Raw genomic sequence first — 22,166 nt, forward strand, 5'->3', positions numbered from 1 at the left:
ATAGTTTGTAATCTAACCCCATTATAACGAAATAGCTCTTTCTGCCCTTGAACAGCTGCGTTCAACCCAGCAATATCAGGTCATCCCTTGACACTGACTTAAAAAAAGAATCAGAATAAAAACACACGGAATTTGTCCTCGGAATTATATCTGGGAAGGAGATTAGTGAAGTTACTGTAGCACTCTGGTTGAGCCTGCCAGGACAAGTGGTTTTTAAGAAGTTATTTCCAGCAGAAGTCTCAGTTTTTGACCCAAATCTACACTGGGAAGCAGCACGGCTTAATGGAAAGAGCACAGGCCTCGGAGTCAGAGGACCTGGGGTCTAACTCTGGCTCTGCCAGTTGTCTGCTGTGCGACCTTGGGTAAATCACTTAATATCTCTCTTAACATCTGCCTCAGTTTCCTCTCCCTCCTACTCAGACTTCTGAACCCTATTTGGGTCAGGGACTACCCCAGTGCTTAGGACATTGCTCGTCACATAGTAAGCTCTTAAAAAATACAATAATAATAATAGGATATGATGGGTCAGGAGTGATGTTTATGGAGACAAAAAACAATCAACCTGGACTAAGTACCTTAAGTCTATTTACCTGTACCTCCATCCCCCTCAAACCCTGCCCTACCCTGTGGTTTCCATAAATCTGCATCACTCTCATAATACAAAGCTAAGTGAGTGCCTACATTCCACTGACTCGGTGCTTGAGTAGATGGCAAAAACCCATGGGTTCTTTTAAAATGGGGATCAAGGTGAAATCCACTCACGTTCCCAGATGAGCCCCTTGTAATAAATACCATGCAGAGTATGGTCTCATTAGGTGACGGTAATGGTAGCGGTGTGGTTTAATGGAAAGATGCCCAGGTGTAGGAGTCAAAATACTTGGTTTCTAATCAGATTCCTCTCCTTGCCTGCTGTATGATCTTCAGTAAACCAATTAACCTCTTTTTGCCCCGGTTTTCCCATCTGTAAGACGGGAATACGATACTCGTTCATGCTCCCCCGAAGACAAGTGAGCTCCAAGTGGGACAGGAACTGTGTCTGGGGTGATTACATTGTATTTACTTCAATGCTGAGAAATATGCCGGGCACAGATTACATGCTTAAATACCATAATTATTGTCAGTGTTATTGTTACAGTTATTAATAGATTAGGAGCTGATAAGGGACCCCCAGGAAGATACTTCAATAAGAGTGAATTCTGGGCTCATCAGGAACCATACTGGGGATTGTCATTCCACCACTAAAATAAACTTGCCCAAATGATTACAGACAGTTTTCATCCTGCATATATAAATGGGAACAAACTCTGCCATGAACAAGAAATCCCTGCTCCACTGAATTAAGAATGAGGCTGCAATCATTTCTTCCATGAAGAAATGTGGGGTTTAGAGGTTTCTCTAATGGGCTTTGGGTTTTTTTTTCTTTTCCCCCTTTTCCATATTCAGCATCCCACAGCACAGAGCCACATACCAATCATTCAAATGGAACTTTAAAGAGAAAGGCATTAAAAGTTTTCATTTTCTAAATTTAGAGAAGATCCATCTGCCACTTGGGCCTTCTGGTCTAGCTGTACCATTCAGTATAAGGAGAGAGAATATGTGTGTGTGTATGTGTGTGAATGTATGTGTGCATAATATATACATGCATCTGTTCTTATTCATATTAATCTTAAATTAGAGATCTTCTGAATATATTTTCCTATTCTGAATCAAGCCAATTCACCACAGAGAAATGCTACATAGATGCTATTTTTTCATCAAAATCTCAGACCTATAACTAAACAAAGTCAACAGCTGGCTTTTCACTGAAGTGATTATTTTTTATTATTGAATTCTGAATATTCAGTGTTAACTGGATTTCTCTCTCTAGAGAGTCATTCCAAATTAGATTATTATTTCTAAGACACCTCTGTTTCTTTCTGAGGGAGGAGAGAGAAGCAGGAGAGAAGGAAACTGGGGAGAGGGAAGAGAAGCAGTGTTACTTCTGTAATGTTTTATTTTATTTATTTTGGATGAAAATGAAAAGACGTCTTTAACAGCTGCACAGCCTATGTCAGTATCCCAGTAATCAGCTACAAAACCACAGCCAATTCGCAGGTTCAGAAAAAAAAATCAATTCATACTGTCACAGTCTATCTAGGCTCATATTGTCCACAGTCATTGATACAGAATGAGAACATCTGGGAATTCAATTACTCGTGACATGAATAATATTTCATTTTTGTTAAATAAAAACTTTCTGGCAACAAAACTTCTGTTCTATCTTTCAATCATAGCTGCTCATCAAACTCAGAATTGAAAGCCAAACCTTGATTGATATGGTATCCTAAACTTCAGACTGATTTAATAACATCATCGTGCATTTATATCACCTTCTCCATCCCCAACGTTCCTACAGTCTTTTTTCAGAGTATCAAAACAGAGTCACATGGCAAGCGGGAGAAAAATCATTTCCCTTTGCTTACCAAGGGGAAGGGAGAGCTGACGAAACTGCGGGAAGCTGCCAAACTGACCACTTACAGCTGGGAGGAAAAACAAAAGGGAATTTGGCACATTGGCTCTGGCAAACACAAGAGCATTTTACAAAAATTTCACAGAATCCACCTTGGTCATAAAGGCGATAACACAAGGTGACTAGTTAACCAGCTAATGTCAGGTGGAATTGATTCCAGGAAGACTCTTGAATTGTAGCTGAAAGTTGATTCTATAACTTTTTGCCAATTGTGCCTGGATGATTTAAAGAACATTAGGCTGAGGATACGCAATCAGTCAATCAAATAATTGACCACTTTTTGTGTGCAGAGCATTGTACTAAGTTAAGGAAGGATTCAATATAATAATATAACAGGCATATTCCCTGCCCACAATAAGCTTACAGTCTAGAGGGGGAGATAGACATTAATATAAATAAATTACTGCTATGTACATAAAAAATTTGGAGCTGGGATGGGGGATGGATAAAGGGAGCAAGTCAGGGTGATGCAGACAAAGCATTCTTTCCCAGATTATGTTTTCATGTATAAGGCCTAGTTGACCGGGCTGGCAGGGAAGGCAGCTCTGTGGAATCCTATCCTCCCCAGATTCTGTGGAAATAGGGGCAGAAGAGGGGTAAGGAGATATGGCCAGGGAAAGTAGAAAGGTCTAATATAATAATAATAATAATTTTGGTATTTGTTAAGTGCTTACTATGTGCCAAGCACTGTTCTAAGTGCTGGAGTAGATGCAAGGTAATCGAGGTGTTCCACATGGGGCTAACAGGCTTAATCCCCATTTTACAGATGAGGTAATTGAGGCACAGAGAAGTTAAGTTACTTTGCCTAAGGCCATACAGCAGACAAGTGGTGGAGCCTGGATTAAAACACACGTCCTCTGATTCTCAAGTCCATGCTCTTTCCACTAAGCCACACTGCAACTTGTTGGCCAATCATTTAACATGTGATTCAAGGCCCCCAAAATATATGTTCTGTCTGAGCAGCACAAACTCCACTAAAATCTCATATCTTATATTCATCTTGGTGGTAGAAAAATGATCATTTGAATATTTCTTTTTACATCTTTCTAATGTCAGTGACTAAAAATAAAGGAACAACCATTTGCCCATTTCCAATCTCAGGATCTGCTCTTTTCCTCTATGCATTTTCAGACATAAACGCTGACTTTGAAATGACTCCCGTGGATTATCCAAGGGCCCCAGAACCTATTATTATCATTATTATTACATCTGTTAAGTCTATTACAAGTGTCAAGCACTGCTCTAAGTGCTGAGGTAGATACAAGATTATCAGGTTAGACACAGTCCCTGTCCTACACGGGGTTCGCATTCTAGGTAAGAAGGAAAATAGGCTACATTTTACAGATGAGAAAACTGAGACACACAACCAGCATTCGAACCCAGTCCTCCGATTCCCAGGCCTGTGTTCTTTTCATTAGGCCATACCGATTGATGTTACTAGGTCGCTTTGCCCGAAGACACAAAAGTTTCTCAAAAGCCACATTTAGGTGACTGAAATAGTCAACAGGATGGAAGCAAATTTATATATAATTGAATGGGTCTAACCTAATCAGTCTGCTGTAAGGGTAGTATTTAAATGAAAATATCAGGACGTCCAACATGAAACTTCTCATATCATGCTTTTCCTCTTCTTAGTCCTTCTCATTCTAGTCACAGAGATTCCATAGCCCAGGTGCTTTATTATTGTATACAAAGGATAAGTAGGAAAGAGATGGGGGTGGGAGGGCGTGGAAGAGGGAGGAAAGGAGAGAGAGAAAATGTCTATACCAGAAGTACACATTGGAGAAAGGGAAGCACCCAGTACCCTGACCTATGGGAGAGTTGAACAAGCAGGTGAGGGTTGCCAAACATCTGGGCCAGTACTGGTTTGTGACCCCAGTCTGAAGACCAAAAGACTCATTCAACCTTGTCTGACTTCTAGTTCTGTATTCCTCCTTGGTGCCCCATTATCCCAATCACAAATGTCTGCAGTTCCTCAGCTGGAAATGGCAGCACAAATTAAAAACAAAATTAAATCTTTTCCTACTTCGTCTGTTCCCAAGGTTTGCCATTCAGTGAAAAAGGACATGCTGCTGTCAATAAACCATCAAGGGGCCTCCATTTTTTGCTCATTTTCCCGGAAGTATTTTAATAAAAGCTGTCCAACAAAATCTACTCCTGTCCTTCATGGGAAACTTTCATTTCACTGTGTTTGGATGGCATTAGAGCTGAAGCAGGAAATGGATTGATACGTCACATTAAATTTTGGCTTTAATTCATTCTGCTTTTTGGGTTGCTTTTTTTTTTTCAACAAAAAGCCCAGCCCAATGGCATATTTTTTCCCCAACTGAATCCCGAGTAACATTACTCTTTATGGACAGCTGAGAAGGGCTTCTCAGCCAATCCCTGTTGGGCCCATGTTTCCCTCACCAGAGACTCTCATCCAAAGTCTTGACCTCTAGACAGGGCCTGACTAACAATCTTACAGAAAGCAGTTTGTCTTTTCTGGAGGAACAATGGCTACGGAGCAAATACTTGAAAGCAACTTCAGCCCACCCCCTTAAGGAGCTGGTCCTCCTAGGAACACTACCCTGAAGGGTTATGGCATCCTGGTTTGACAAAAGCTGCCAGACAACAGTAAATTCTGTCCCCTCTGTCTGTCCATCATGCCTTTCAAACTCCCATTATGCCTAGTGTGGCCTGTGATCTCCTCACACAGAAGCTACACGCATTACTAGCAGAGTAAAAAAATAAAATTCTTCAACAATAACAGCAGCAATAACCAAGGTAATAACAACCACAACAGTGAGTTCACCTCTAGGCCTTTCTTTTCTCTCTCTCTGGCAACCATTCCAGAAAGACTAGAACTGGTTAATAAATAAAACCCAGAGGCTTTATTCACAACTATCGGGCACCGTTTTCATCGCTATAACCTATTGCTGTTTCATTAATCTCAGGCTTCGGACACAGCGTGGCTTTTGCAGGGTACATAAGGCCGGCTTGGTACCAAATCATCATCTGAGGTATTAGATAGGTATTAGGTCATTAGGTATCATCCCTGAAGTTGATTCTGGGAATATCCGTTTGTCTCCTGCTGAGTAAGATGGCATTTCTGAGGTAGGTGTTTCATGACTCTAAGTGTGCAGACCCCTTTCAATTTCTTGAACATTTAGCAGTGTTTCCATTCTGAGTTTCCAACTAGAATCTTTTATTCAGTTCAGCACTATTAGTCAGAGCAACTCTAGATACCCCCTAAAGCAAGACAAGTTGAGGGTTAAGGATGAATAGTCAGGCATAATGGTAAATTTATTTTCATTGTTGACTGGTGTCAGTGCTTCAATTTGATTTTAATGTGTTTTTGGGGGCTGTTTAAGCATCCTGTGTTTTTTTTATTTTTCAAATAAGAGACATTAAAGTATCCAGACCCAAAAGGAAATCTGTTTATTTGCCAGGAGGAAACCTAATAGAAACATTTATAAAACCTAATCGGAACAGAAAGGTTTGCATGCTTAGTAAAAAAAAAAAAATTGTAAATGAAAGTAGATTTTATCTATTTCCACACTCTTTTGGGAGGTAGGACATTCAAAATAACTATTATGGCTTCGGGACCCAAAAACAACAAACAAAAGACTCTGGTAAACACTGAACAGGGAGTAAAATGGTCTAGGTGTAGGGTTCATCAGAGATTGCTTCAGTGAGGCAGAAATGCCTTTCCTACATGAATTTCTCCACGTGCGTATCGCAATCTGGACAACTCCTTGTTTGGTGCATGCTGGGATCTAGGGGGACTCACTTGGCAGGGATAGGACAGAGTGAGTGGCTGTTGGGCAATTCACAATCACAGTAATAAGTTCCTTTGCACAGCTTCTCAGGCCTGAAGTCTTCAATAAAAAAAGATGTTCGAGACGATCTTTTAGAGAGAGTTTAGCCCAGGAACACGCTCCCGAGGTGCCATGCCATATGCCCCCACTTTCCCCCACACCCCCCCACAAACACCTTGGGCAGTATGCCACTAAAGCAGCATTGCCTAGTGGATAGAGCACAGGCCTGAGGGCCAGAAGGACCTGGATTCTAATCCTGGCTCTGCCACTTGTCTGCTGTGTGAACTTGGGCAAGTCACTTAACTTCTCGGGGCCTCAGTTACCTTATCTATAAAATGGTGATTAAGACTGTGAATCCCATGTGGGACAGAGACTGTGGCCAACCCGGTTAGCTTCTATCTACCCCAACACTTAGTACTGTGCTTGGCATATACTAAGTGCTTAACAATTACCATAAAGAAAAGAAAATGTGCCAGGACTGAGGCTCATCCATCATTCTGGATGGCAAACTCCATTGTGCCTAGAAATGGAATGGGACCACTGTCTCCCGAGGCATATCTGTATTGAAATGGAATTTCCACGCCCATTATCTTCTACGACTCTTGAGAATAATAATGATGGTATTTGTTAAGTGCTTACTATGTGCCAAACACTGTTCTGAGCACTGGAAGAGCTCCCTCTTTGGGAAAGTCCCTTGGAGGCTCACCCAAGGGAAAATGCATTTGGCCCTCCCTTCAGCTTTCAATCACAGCAGCCTGGATAATGACAACAAGCCAGACGAGACATGGCACAGCAAGGCAAAAGATGGCCTGGCCTAGTGGCAAAGGCGCAGGCTTGGGAGTCAGAGGTCAAGGGTTCTATTCCTGGCTCTGCCACTTGTCTGCTGTGTGACCTTGGGAAAGTCACAACTTCTCTGAGCCTCAGTTACCTCATCTGTAAAATGGGGATTGAGACAACCTGATTACCTTGTATTTACCCCAGTCCTGAGAACAGTGCTTAGCACATAGTAAGCACTTAACAAATACCATAATTATTATCATTATTACTACTACTTCTAATAATACTCCTTGTGGTATTTGTTACGGGCTTACTATATTCTAGGCACCGTAGTAAAGCGCTAGGCTGGAAACAAGCGAAATGGGTTGGACACAGTCCCTGCCTCACGTGGGGCTCACAGTCTTAATCCCTATTTTACAGATGAGGTAACTGATGCACAGAGAAGTTCAGTGACCTGCCCGAGGTCACACAGCAGATATGTGGCAGAGTCTGGAATAGACCCAGTTCCTTCTGATTCCCAGGCCGTGCTGTATCCATTAGGCTATACTGCTACAAACCTCATGGGATCCTCATCTCCTCTGGCTCCTAGCGGCACCATGGCAGGTTGCCCTGTGGAACCTTCAAGGTGTGAATAGATGTGGTGGTGATTGTATATCTTCTATCTTATTCTTCTATCCTCTTTGTATCCGACAATTACTCTCCCCACCTTCAAAGCCATATTGAAGGTGCATCTCTTCCAAGAAGCCTTCCCTAAAACTGCTTCCTTTTCTTCCACTCCCTTCTGCTTCTCCCTGACTTGCCCCCTTTATTAACTGCCCCCCTGCTTCAGCCCATCACTTATCCATAATTTATTTATTTATATTAATGTCTGTCTCCTTTCTCCTCTAAACTGTATGCTCATTGTGGGCAGGAACTGTTTCTGTTACACTGTTAGACTGTACTTTTTGAAGTGCTTAGTAGAGTGCTCTGAACACAGTAAATACTCAATAATTATGATAGATTGATTCTGTTCCTGCTGCTGCTGCTCCACTATACATCGAGGACATCTGCTGTGCTGAGAGGTGCTTGCTTCTTGGTGTGGATGTCTTTTTTTCTGTGTATGTGTGTGTGACTGAACGGTGGGAGCAGGGATAGTGCCTAACTCCACTGTATTCTCCCAAGAACTTTGAACAGTGCTCTAAAGAGAATAAGCACTCCATAAACACCAGCAATCAACTGACTGATTCCTGTCTCTACCTACTTCTACCCTAATTTCACTCTACTGCTTCCTAACCTCAGGCAAAGAAGCACGGTCATTCCACCAGATTTACTACAATGGGCTATTATGAAAATATAAGGAAATTGCTGAGAATATTGAGAATATTAGCCGAACCTAGACAATGCCCCTTTAAATATAAAAGGAAGAAGAAAAATGGAAGGATCTGAAACACATTTATTTGCTTAAGACACTTCTGTGTGACCTTAGGCAGTGTTGTCTAGTGTAAGAAGCATAGGCCTGGGATTCAGAGGACCTGCGTTCTAATCTTCTCTCTGCCACTTTCCTGCTATGTGACTGTGAGAAAGTTGATTAACTTCTCTGTGCCTCAGTTCCCATATCTGCAAAATGGGGATTCAACAGCTGTTTTTCCTCCTACTTAGACTGTGAGCCTAATATGGGACCTGATTATCATGTAGCTATCCCAGAACTCAGTACAGAGCTGGGCATTACAGTGAGCGCTTAACATATACCACAGCTATCATTATTATTAAGTCACTTAACTTCTCTGTGCCTCATTTACCTCATCTGTAAAACCGAGATTAAAAGTGTAAGCCTTATGTGGAACAGGGACTGTATCCAACCTGATCTTCTTGAATCTACTTCAGCACGTAGTACAGTGCCTTAACACATAGTTTAACAATTTCCATTAAAAACAAAGGAAATTGGAGTGGACTCATGGAGGTTCAAGCCTTTATACTGTCACTAGCTGCTTGGTCTTTTTAAAAATCCACTCATGAAGTGCAACTTTGCACTACAAATAAGGAGTTTTAATTGCAAAATTATAACTCACAAACCGCTTTCTTCACTTTCTGCTATATAAACTCCAAGAAGATGAATGCATTCACAAACACTGAAAAACAAGCTCTAATTCTCCCCAGTTACTAATTCAGGCAGTGGCAGGCTTTATATATAAGCCGAGTTCAATGGCTACAGCAAAGCTACCGTGCTTAAATAATGGATTTTTCAAATCTTGCTAAATGTGCTTTTAAGAATTTTATTTTGATCCGTTATTTCAGGTAACGGTTGTAGATAATATAAAATTGCAACACAGCTTTGGTTTACACAGCAGCTATGGAAAATCTAAAAGGAAAAAAATTAGGCCAGACCTTTATTAAATTTTAAAGTATGCCTTTGCTACAGTCTTGTAAAGAGCCAAATAGGGTATTCAAATCTCTAGAGAGACCCAGTATAATTTCTTTATCATGTTCCATTTAAAATTTAATTATGCAGTCTACAACAAGAAGAATTTGAGTACTCTAAATAGGTCAGGCAGTGAGCAACCTAACAATATTCTAAAGTTTTCTTGTGAAAAGCTTTCCTTTGATGTGCTGTTACATGTGTCAGCAAACTATGTTATGAAAACAAGTGTAATTTGATTCGGTCACTGTGGGCTTGTGCCTCTATATTACAGAGGAATATTTCTGGATATCTAATTTGGGGGTGAATGAAAAAACAAAAATGTGTGATAGACAGAAGACATTAATATACAGTATTGTCCCTTCTGAGGAGTCTTAATTTTAAGGTTTCCCAATAAGATGAATGATTTAATTAAAAAAAAATATGTTTGTCACTCAAAAAAAAAATCAGCACAGAGTAATGCAACTTTACTCCCTTGATAATAAAAACCTACCTGCCCTATCACATTTTCCTGGGCACAGATTTCTAACATCTCTTTTTCAAGAGGCATTTAACCAGCTTGGTTTCCTTATTGTGAAATTTAGCATTTTTTATTTGGTGCTGGTTACTGCCCAAGGTTCATATGGGAAAAAAAACAAAAGCGACAGCAACAAGAGAAAGCTATCTTCAAATGCTACAGTATACATTACACACAATTTAACTGGGGGAACAACTGAGTTGTCTGGCTGCTGATAGAAAAATAAAATGGCATCTTTGTTGCATGAGAAAAACTGTAATGCAAAATTTGAAGAAAAATCTACCCTCTGCTTTCTTAAACAGCAATTAAAATCAGCATAAGCTAAATGACCTTCATTATTCCATGAAGATAAAACTCCTAGAGGAGGATGGTTTCATCCAATAATCCTGTGTGTAATGACTACTAAATTTGGTTGATTTTTAAAATTAGACTGGAACGTTAAAGTGTGTCGGTTTTTTTCCAGACATTTTAACACTCCTGAATTTCCACTCCAAAGACGAAGAGGAGTTTAAATGATAAACACTATACTGAAGTTTTACAAAGCTCCCTGTATGCACAGGTAAGAAAATATTTTTTCAATTTAAGGATGATCTTCTGGGAAATCAACACGTCATCCCTTCCATCCTGTGAACTGTCTATAAATTTGATGAGAAATATTTATTTGCCCAGTAAATAAGAAAGACAAATGCAAGATTGAACTGTTAAATCTTCTGAATCTATTGAATTCTACATTAAATGAATACTAAACATCAGTGCAGCCTGCCTAGGTCAGACCAAATGGTGCCATTTTCTAGGAGGCAAACTAATCTCTTGATGAGTAGCCTTTATGGCAATTGGAGGGGCTTAGCACTGTAAGACACAGTCACTGTCTGCCCTAGGTACTTAAAACACCTGTATGGTGTGTCTGCCCTTAGAAGTACTTTTTATTATAAAAGAGTCTATAATAAACCTCAATGGGAACAAAACACTCTTCTTCCAGGTGACTTTACTAGTCGCAGTGCCCAAACATTTCCAACTCAATCCCTTCCATAACAGTGATCCTCAGGGATTCTGGAGCCAAATGATGGAAGAAAGCCCAGGTTCTTCACACATTACTATTTAAAAGCTCAGCCAAGGCCCTTGGCTTCCTTTTCTGGTCTCTAATCACATCATCCCCTCTCTACCTCCTAGCTTCCCAAGTTGCTTTCTTCAACGGCAAAGTCCTCATCGCTCCTCTAAGTGAGGAGTCAATCAGTCTGTCATATCTATTGAGCACTTACTGGGTGAAGAGCATGGTACCAAGAGCTTGGAAGAGCACAGTATAAGAGACACAGTCGCTGCCCACAACGAGTTTATAGTCTGCTTCATGGCCAATGGCCAGGCAACATACATGTATCATTTCAGGGCAGCTATGGCTTTGGCTACCAAGCAAATCAGCCTCCTCACCGAAAGACAGGAGGTGGGAGCATCAGTTTAACTGAAGATGAAGGGCCTGGGTAATAGATGGGGGAGGAATGTTGGGACATGCTAAAGACACTAGGGTCCAGGAAAGTACCATGTTACCTTTCCGGGGCAGTCCTAACACACCTTAGAAACTACCAGGGAAAAGCTGGACAAGGAATATATCTGTTTATTTTTGTACTATACTCTCCCAAGCATTTAGTACAGTGCTCTGCACACAAAAATTGCTTAATAAGTATGACTGACCGACGAATATAGAGAGTGATGCTTTACCTAGAAGTCCTCCCTCATTCCCCCATGCCTTGTCTTCCCTGGTTTTTTTCTGATATTATCGGCTGTTCTGAGAGCCCTTCCTCTTCTCATCTTTTCCTCTCGCTTCCCACTCGGCCCCTGTAGAGTAGTGAAACTAACAATCTGAGCCCGGTATGCCTTGTAGCCATAGGCATCCTTCGCCTGCACGTATGAGGTTTCAGCAATTCCCCCATTATAGCCTTTTCATTGCCTTCAGGGGAGTAATCTAATGTTCCATAAATGGATCAACTAGAAACCTCTCCTCTCTGGGAACGATTCAAAGCCTACACTTCCCTGAAAACCCTTGGAACCCTTGGTAGTCTGGCCCAGCTGTTAAGGAAGTACTACCCACCAAACTGTATGTCTGCCCCACCCTAAAGTATTTATAGTGTTTATTAGCACTTACTCTGCCCAAAGTACTATACTAGGTGCTGGGAAGAAATACATTAAAGTGCAGGAAACCTAGTGGTTGATGGAAGAACTGATTTACATAGAAAATATTTTTGGAAATGACACATTTTTGTCCTAGGTCTACAGAAAAGCAGCGTGGCTCAGTGGAAAGAGCACAGGCTTGGGAGCACAGGGGCCGAGTGGGAAGCGAGAGTTGTGAGTTCTAATCCTGGCCCCACCACTTGTCAGCTGTGTGACTTTGGGCAAGTCTCTTAACTTCTCTGTGCCTCAGTTGCCTCATCTGTAAAACTGGGATTGAGACTGTGCGCCCCATGTGGGACAACCTGATTACCTGGTATCTCCCCCAGCACCTACAGCAGTGCTTGGCACATAGTAAGCACTTAACAAATACCATCATTATCATAAAACAGATTAGTAATATATCTCTATGGTTGATTTTGGTGACTGTGTAATGAAACATATTTGCATTTGCACTTTGGGGTATGGCTACTATCACCACATATTCTGCTCTACACTGTGTCCAGGAAATTGTGCATTTTTAGCTGATCTACGTACTTGAGTTTGCAGCAGTTATTCTTGGAGGCAGACAACTGATCCCCAAGAGGAATAGCACCACCAAAATAATGAAAAGACACATCATCTAGAATTTTCTACTTGGACAACCCTTGGAAGGTTTAGCTGGTTAAGAGTACAACAGAATAGAGATCCAGGTCATTTAAATAATGTTAGGGGGGAAATCAAACTGTTCACATGGAGCAGGGCTAAAGGCGGCCTTTGCATTGTATTATTTTAATACCGAGTGTTTCTGGGACCTTGTGCATTTGCCCTAGTTCTCTTCTTCATCTATGTCCTCCAAAGGTTCTGAGCTCTCTGAGGTGGTAGTCCCTTCTAGTTTATGTTCCCTAGCACCTCATACAGTGCTCTGCATTCAGTGAGCACTCAATCAGTGTTTCTGCTGATAATAGAAAGGCGTGTCAAATCAAGTCTCGCTTAGTTTCAGTGGTTCCAAACAGGCATCTGAGGGGTGGGGGGTTGGGAGGGAGGGAGAGAAGAGGATAGAAAAGGAGATGGGGCAAGGAGAGCAGGCTAAGGAGGAGAATAAAGAGGAGGTGTTAGAAGAGCAGAACTATCTGCCCTCAAAGACTTCCGATCCCTGAACCTCACCCACCCCAACCTTTACCTTACCAACTTCTTTCTAAGAGGCTGGACAGAGTCTTAAGCCAACCAGTTGGCTATAGGAGTTGTATCTCATGAGCAAAGACTGTTACAGGCTGCTAACGGCTGGTATCAGTAAGAGTCCCATTGGGCATGGTCATGGAGTTTTTTTAAATCTTCCCAACTATTTCGGACGGCTTTCCGGAAGGCAATCAGTTTCATTATGTACTGCATTCCCCAGAGGATATTCCTGGGGAATGCTTTTAGCCGTTATTTTCCTAAGGCATCACCTGATATTCTCTAAACATAAAACCTCACGTTTACCTGAACTTCATTTATCCCCCCTCAGTTATCCGAAATGAGGTCATGTCTCGGGATGGGCATCATTTAAACTAAAAACTCCCCTGCTTACCCTAATTAATTCAGTATCTCCATTCCATTGGGATAATTGGGGTTTCACTGTAATTGAATTAAAATGCATTCTCCTGAACAGAAGGAAACATTAACGGCCATTAAAAATAATCTCATGATTCACTTCTTAACATAAACATTGTTTGGCTTCTTAAGTGGCCCATTTCTTCATGCGGCAAGTAATGAAAGGACTTCATACAAAATTGGGAAAATGTATTTTTCACAGGGCTAAAGAAATGGAATAGTAGATCCCCGCGTCCAGGGTATTTCAAATCTGGGAGACTAGTGTCAATGCATGTAGCCAGCTTAAACATTTGTTTTTATCTAGACAAGATCATTGGTTTTAATATTTATAATACAATTACAATGCTTAGTGCATGTGGCTAATATAATCTAATTTTTTCTGGTGACATATTACACTTGGCTTTAATTTCAGCTATGGCAAGAATTCAAAAAACACATTTAGGTTATCATTAGCAATGAAAAACAAACCTGGTGCTTATTCAAACCCCTCGTGCGCATATCTCATTTCAACTTCAAAGCTCTTTCAAGCTACCAGGACAGAATCTACTGCTCCATGATTTGCACATTTTCACAGTATATTATCAACTAGTGGCCAGCTAACTTAAATTAATGCCATGTACGGCAATTAAAGTTGAAATACTCCACCCTGGTGCAATATTTATTAATGGCCTTTCACAAAATTTCAAGAGAGCCAGAGCCAATGAAAACTGCCCTATAAAACTACTATAAAATGCCACCGTCTTCCAAGTCACATATCACTAGCAAGCAGCTTCCTGAATTGTGAGTTTTTCCATTTTTCCAAGATGCCATGGTGTAAGTGTTCTTTTATGACTAAAAGGATGAAAAGCTTTAAGTGTCATGTACCACTAATCATTAACCAGCGAGCAAACAAAATAACTTCAGGTGCCTTGTTTCAAATAGCAATGAAATATTTCGGGCTTTATATGCAGTTACCAAATGACAGGTGGAAGAAATTTAAGCACGGCTGAGGGCTAAAACCACTGATTTGAATTCTACAAGATTGTACAAACAAAACCCTTTCAAAGGAAACATTTCTGGACACCAGGAGAAATATTCATCATCAAATAATCAAATTGTCTTTCTGTGAGACCGCACAAGTGAAATAGCAGCCACAAACCTTCCCCTGAGCAAGTCGGCAAAGGATCTTTGGTAGCGTTAGACATATAATTGAGAAATAACTGACACGTTACTCCGTATCCCCTTTCTGCCACACAATAAAATGATTAGAATCACAATAAGGAAAGCATTGTTGGCATATTATTTGTTTTCAGTGGGGAATGACAAATAGGCACAAAGGAAAATAGTCACTTACTATAACAAGGCCCATTACTTCCCCCACAAAAAACCCAGCAGCAAAAGTAAAAAAAAAACCACACAAAAAAACCCTTCCACACCTCTCCCCGCCAAACTCAACAAAGTAGTCATCCCTTCCTTATGTTGATGAACTGGCTTCGACGAAGGGAGATTCACAAGGAATACGGAGTTCCTGCTTGGTATTCAGAATGTCATGCCATTTAATAGAATTCAAGGTGCCACACCAGATTTCTCAGACATCTGAGTAATTTTCATCTGCATGATTACAGCACTGTGTGAATCTCATCGAGCAAAACGTAGGTGGTCTGCTCCTTTGCTGTTCCCTAAAAGTTTGGAAGTCATTCCTCATTCCATTATTTCAGGCTTGACTTCTTCACCACAAACATGGTACATACAGTTTACAATTCATAATTTCTTTCTTTCTCTCCATTTTTTTCTTTCCCTTTTTGCACCCAACTCCCTTAATATTGGACAGCAGGCACTTTACCGTGGAAGTTATGTGGAGTCTAGGGGACAGGTTAAAAACAAATCCAGTGCGGACATGAGTGCTACAGGATACAAATACAGTTTTTAAACCTGCAGACTAGCACGTGTGTGGGAATGGTTTATTTGGGAAATTAACCAGGAAATTAAGTCCTCTTGTAATTTAAATAGGTTGAATCACTGGAAACAATGATGGCAATTGGAGCCCTGATGCAATAAATAAAATTGTCTTTATTAAAATCGTTCAACCCCGTGTGTTTGGCTCTCCTAATACCTGGGGAAGGTAAGATACAGATTCTCAGTCTCCTCCCCATTTCTCTCAAATCTTGCATTCTACCTTATCCCTCTTTAACCACTCCATGACTTTCCTCTCTATACCATGCCACACCCTATATTTGACCTTTGGGAAACAAACAGACCGTTTCAAAAATCCTCCCTGCCCTCTTTCAATTCCTCCTCATTTTTCTTCATCACTAAATCCTTCTTGAAGATTCTATCTATGACATTTTGCTCCTGTTGATCACATCTCGCTTACTGCATGTTGCACATGTAGTCTGATGGCTTTTTTCTGGTGACATATAACCACTAAGCTTTAATTTCAGCTATGGCAAGAATTCAAAAACACATTTAGGTTATCGTTTGAACTATAATGCTGGTTCCTTGGGAAAAAGCCAGAATTCTCTCCTATGCCCTATAAGTAGCTACAATACTGTAATAATAATAAACAGATAGAAAAAATCAAATGTGTATATATAGCAGTTTTGATTGAATACCAATAAATACACTGCTCATTCTTTGAATTATTTAATGCTCTGAGTTTTACAATTCTATATATCTCCAGATTCATCTGAGATGCATATATTGTTTGCAATCACAAAACATACAACTGCATCCATCTGAGTAGGAGAAGACACGTACGAGAACATCCACGGACATTTATTTCCCCACCACTCTTCCCCAGAGACCAGTGAGTACTAGAAGTTACGTACCGATTTAGTTAAAAACAGCTTGCTTACCTTGGTAGTGCTCCAGATAACTCTGTGGCAGTCTCTCTGTAAAAGAAGGAGGAGAGAAAAATGATTAGCATCTTTTGGTAAAGTAAAAAACCTTGGGAGAAAATTGCACTTTACCACCATCATAATCCACAAGCACGGTATTTAGAGTATGAACTGAACAGTATATATGTGACTGTATGGGAATTTACCAGTAAATCTGCATGCTTCTGGTTTGCCTTCATAAAATATATGAAGCCTTAGTCTCAAAGCAAATTTCACTACAAATGCTGCTGTTGCTTTTTTTTTTTTTTTTAGCTGTGGGATTTAGCTCAGTCTAAAGGGAGCCCGTTGGGAAAGTATGTACAACAAAAAGGGAAAGTAAAAACACCTTTTGGATGATCTCCAATTAAAGAAGCCACATTTGTAGTCTTTGACGCATCCTGCTAACAAAGAAAGATTTTTTCACGTGAACGGTTAATGTCTTCTGCAACTTAGGAAACCGCCTCCAAGAAGGACTTGGATTTTGTGCTGAATCGAGTTGCCAATTTCCTGTTCCAGGACTCCAACTTTGTATCACGTTACTGGGGCGGGTTGCTGTATGGCTCGAAGTGACACTCAAATATCACAGTTTCAGTATCATAAGAACGACCTTGACTCCGGACAGAGTCGAGGATGAAGCTTTAGGTTGTGGTTTCCTTCTCGGCAGGACTGTGTGCAAGGGAGAACTCCCTAGGATGGGGGTGGGGTGAAGTGGGGGAATGTTACTGAAAGGCTGGTTGGGTAAAGCTCATGTTGGACCCTCAGGGAAGAGGCTGTGGGTCTTCAGACCGTGGGCATCTCCCAGCTAGGATGTTCACGCTGTCTGCTGAAGCCCATTGGTAACTTGGGAGTTTGGTTTGGCTGCGAAGGTAGTCCTAAACATAAATAGCAGTGACTCCACCCCTCTTTGGGACACTTTGAGCTGGAGGGAACTTTCTCTTGTCATTTTAGCATCTATTTATTGATTATACCCATTCTTAGTCCTTGGGCAAATATGGATAATCAACTCTACTGCCGATTATTTATTCCGGTCACACTATTTGCACTATATACTAGAGAATGAATGAATGAATGAATGATGGTATTTGTTAAGCGCTTACTATGTATCTAGCACTGTTTTAACCGCTGGGGTAGATACGAGGTAATCAGGCTGTCTCTTGTGGGGCTCATAGTCTTAGAGAAGCAGCGTGGCTCAGTGGAAAGAGCACGGGCTTTGGAGTCAGAGGTCATGGGTTCGAATCCCAGCTCTGCCACTTGCCAGCTGTGTGACTGTGGGCAAGTCACTTCACTTCTCGGTGCCTCAGTTACCTCATCTGTAAAATGGGGATGAAGACTGTGAGCCCCACGTGGGACAACCTGATTCTCCTGTGTCTACCCCAGCGCTTAGAACAGTGCTCGGCACATAGTAAGCGCTTAACAAATACCAACATTATTATCCCCATTTTCAGATGAGGTAACTGAGGCACAGAGAAGTTACGTGACCTGGCCAAAGTCACACAGCTGACAAGTGGCAGAGCCAGGATTAGAACCCACAACTTCTGACTCCCAAGCCCATGGTCTTTCCATTAAGCCATGCTGCTTCTCGAAGAAGCAGAGGAGCAGTGTGATCCAGTGGAAAGAACACAGACCTGAGAGTCAGAGGAGCTGGTTCTAGTCCTGGCTCCTCCATATACCTGTTGTGTGACCTTGGACAAGTCATTTAATTTCTCTGCGTTCTTGCTCCTGTTTAGAGTCTGAGCCCCATGTGGGATGTGGTTATCTCGTACCTATCCCAGTGCTTACAATAGTGCTTGACATGTAAGTGCTCAACAAATACCACAATTATTATTATTAGACTGTAAAGTTCCTCGTGGGCAGAGAATGTGTCCACCAATTCTATTTATAGTGTACTCTCCCAAGTACTTAGTACTCTACCCACAGAAAACACTCATTAAATACAACTGAGTGATTACAATCCACTATTTAAATTATGGTGTTTAATAAGCACTTACTATGTGCTAGGCACTGTACTAAGTGGTGGAGTGGATACAAGCAAATCAGGTTGGACACAGTCTCTGTCCCACATGGGGCTCACAGTCTCAATCCCTGTTTTACAGATAAGGTAACTGAGGCCCAAAGAAGTGAAGTAACTTGCCCAAGGTGACACGGGAGACTGTGAGCCCGTTGTTGGGTACGGATTGTCTCTAACTGTTGCCGAATTGTACTTTCCAAGCACTTAGTACAGTGCTCTGTACACAGTAAGCTCTCAATAAATACGATTGAATGAATGAAGTGGCAGAGCTGGGATTAGAACCCATGACCTCATGACTCCCAGGCCTGTGCTCTATCCACTAAGCCATGCTGCTTCTTGTAATTTGTAGTTATACGACCCCTCAAACAAGACCTACTATAATCATATCTTTTCCAAGAAGTCTTCCCTAAGTAATCTCTCCTCTAGTCCTATTTTTCCCAGTACTGCACATCTTTGCACTTAAGGTCTTACCCTCTCACTCTCTCTCTCTCCACAGCACTTACTTAAACACCTTTAAATGTGATTGATTCCTCCTGTCTGTAATTTATTTCAGTCAAGGTCACCTCCACTGGGCTGTAAATTCCTTGAGGGCAAGGATCATGTCTACTAATTCTGCTCTCTTCTCCCAAGCACTTAGAACAGTACTCTGCACAAAGTAAAGATAATGGATTCTAATACTGGCTCTGTCACTTGTCTGCTTTGAGACCTTGGGCAAGTCACTTCACCTCTCTGGGCCTCAGGTTCCTCATCTGTAAAATGGTGATTGAGATCGTAATCCCCATGTGGGACAGGGACTGTATCCAACCTGATTTGCTTGTATCCACCCCAGAGCTTAGTACAGTGTCTGGTACATAATAAGTGCTTAACAAATACCATTATTATCATTATTATTAATAAATACTATTGATCGATTGATTTGAAAATGTTTACATCTCTCCCTTTTTATAGTAAGCCGCACTCACAAACAGTTAGCCTCAGAATGCAGTCATTCTACCAACCTTGAAACAGGATTCACTGCAATTCAACTTCACTGGGTAAATATGTGGGCTGAAGTGGAGGGGTTTGTAAGCAAAGAGAGAAGAAGAATTGCAAATTTACAGGAAAACACAACCTTAGCTAAATTGGTACACCTGAGCATACTCAGTTCTCCCATAATGTGGGAGATCCAGTCTTTCAGAATTCCACCTCAAGGAAAACTTATGTTGTAGAGCTCAAGCGTCTGATGAATCGGTGAGGACGACCAACCTTTTTTTGACATCTTGTCACACTCCTTCCAAACAGATGTGCATTGCCAGAGGATACCCTAAGATGCAGTGTGCTAGCCAAAACATGGAATGAAAACACCCACTCTGCTAGAACTGAGTATATTGATACCACTGATTGAAAAGGCTTCAAAGCCTCCCCCTCTTCACAGCATTATTGAGGGCATATCTCCACCAAGAGACTTTCCCCAGCTGAGCTCTCCTTTCCTCTTATCCCACTCCCTTTTGCATCACCTTGATTTGCTCCCTTTATTCATCCCCCCTCCCAGCCCCCAAGGCACTTAGGCCAATATCTGCCATTTATTTATTGGTTCATATTAATGACTGTCTCCCCTTCTAGGGTGTAATAATAATAATAATGTTGGTATTTATTAAGCTCTTACTATGTGCAGAGCACTGTTCTAAGCGCTGGGGTAGACACAGGGGAATCAGATTGTCCCACGTGGGGCTCACAGTCTTCATCCCCACTTTACAGATGAGGTAACTGAGGCACAGAGAAGTTGAGTGACTTGCAAGCCCACTGAGGGCAGGAAATGTGTCTGTTATATTGTACTCTTCCAATCCCTTAGTAATAATAATAATGATGGTATTTGTTAAGCACTTATTCTGTGCCAAGCACTGTTCTAAGCGCCAGGGTAGATACGCGGTAATCAGCTTGTCCCATGCGGAGCTCACAGTCTTAATCCCCATTTTACAGATGCGGTAACTGAGGCACAGAGAAGTTGAGTGGCTTGCCCAAAGTCACACAGCTGACTAGTGGAGCAGGGATTAGAACCCACCACCTTTGACTCCCAAGGTCGTGCTCTTTCCACTAAGCCATCCTGCTTCTCTGCAATGCTTTATACACAGTATAGTCTAGTACAGTGATTTATACACAGTAAGTGCGCAACAAATACAATGGAATGAAAGCAGACATGGCTGAAGAGTGGGGAGAGCTAATATGAAAGCACTTACATTACTGGGTCAGACCAGTAGCCAATCCCAACCCAGTCTTCTCTCTCTTTGACAGCTGCCACAGGCTGCTTGTAGAAGCACTATGATTGTTGTTTTCCTTGACAATCATCCTCAAGATTGGAAATGAACCTACTCAAATCCCTAACATTTCCCTCCTAAATAACCATTATGGAACTCTCTCTCATCTACGAGTTTGTACAAGCCACAATGGAACCTTTTGATATTTTCTTCAGGCACAACTTCCTGGAGTAATGAATTCCCTATGCTTTACACCCACTCCTTGAAAAAGATTTTCCTCTGCTTGTTTCAAAACTATCACCGTCAAGTTTCAGTGCCTGCCCCCAACTCCTGGGGCTGAACAATTTGAAGAATGGCAATTCTATGTTTGTCCTCTGTGATTTTGTAGTGACAACTGTGTCCCTTCAAAGTCTTTGTCTTATTCTTTCCTAACCACACTTCATGTGAAGCTTCTCCACCTACCCCTCACCATATCTGTTGCTCTGCTATGAACCATTTCTAAGTTCTATTGTCCTTTCTAAGCTGCAGGAGACTAGAACTGCACCAGCTAGAACAAGCTGTCTGTCAAAGCTTCAGGAAAAGTATGACAGTAGAAATGAAATCGAAAACAGTGACAAACATTGTGAAGAGCAAATTCATCAGCACAACAAAGGACATTCTTTAGAGGCCTGCCCTGCAGAAGAGACTGTTGGTTGCACACTGGTCCTTTCATCCACACTTAAATACAACTATTACTATTAAGTGCTCACTGTGTGCCAAGTACTGTACTGAGCGCTGGAGTGGATAATCAGGTTCCAAATGGGACTCACAGTCTAAGTAGGAAAGAGAACAGATATTGAATCCCCATTTATCAGATAAAGTAACTGAGGCACAGAGGAGTTAAGTGACTTGCCCAAGGCCACACAGCAGACAAGTCATGGGGCCAGTATTATAACTCAGGTTCTCTTATTCCCAGGACCATACTCTTTCCACAAAGCTATGCTGCTTCTCATATTTGCACTCAGTGATGAGATTTCCCTAACAAACCTGAAGAGAAGTTCTGTTGAAAACGTGGACTGATGACATTGTCTCACAAGATGTTACTGTGAGGAATTGGCAGAATGAATAAATGTAAAACCCACTGCAAAAGGGAAAGTATTCTATACTTTCTAAAAATCGGAAAAAATGCTGGGGGTTTCTTAAGCAGGAGGAGTTGTACATCAATTTTTGGATTAGTACTTCGATAATCCTTTAAAAAAGGGCACTTTTAAAGGGTGAAAACTGCAGGTACCCTATGTCAAAGTCATATGAACTTTTATCAATTAAAGTCTGGGAAAAAGGGTCTTCTCACCCCAGGGTG

The 22,166-nt window shown here is 41.3% G+C and overlaps 1 protein-coding gene across 9 annotated transcripts in view; it reads right to left on the reverse strand.

Moving 5' to 3' along the window:
* Nucleotides 1-22,166, reverse strand: part of CELF2 (CUGBP Elav-like family member 2) — a 484,640-nt gene that overhangs the window by 362,233 nt on the left and 100,241 nt on the right. For 8 of the 9 annotated variants that reach the window (XM_029078013.2, XM_039913825.1, XM_039913823.1 and 5 more), the window contains one exon: nucleotides 16,565-16,600. Coding sequence is in view for 5 of the 9 variants with exons in the window: in XM_039913825.1 (XP_039769759.1) it covers nucleotides 16,565-16,600 (36 nt within the window). In the remaining 4 variants the exon portion in view is untranslated. Of the gene's footprint in view, nucleotides 1-16,564; nucleotides 16,601-22,166 lie in introns of those variants that run through there. The other variant, XM_029078005.2, reaches the window with a different exon arrangement.

The sequence above is a fragment of the Ornithorhynchus anatinus genome, chromosome 13 (genome assembly GCF_004115215.2).
Source record: "Ornithorhynchus anatinus isolate Pmale09 chromosome 13, mOrnAna1.pri.v4, whole genome shotgun sequence".
Lineage (NCBI taxonomy): Eukaryota > Metazoa > Chordata > Mammalia > Monotremata > Ornithorhynchidae > Ornithorhynchus > Ornithorhynchus anatinus.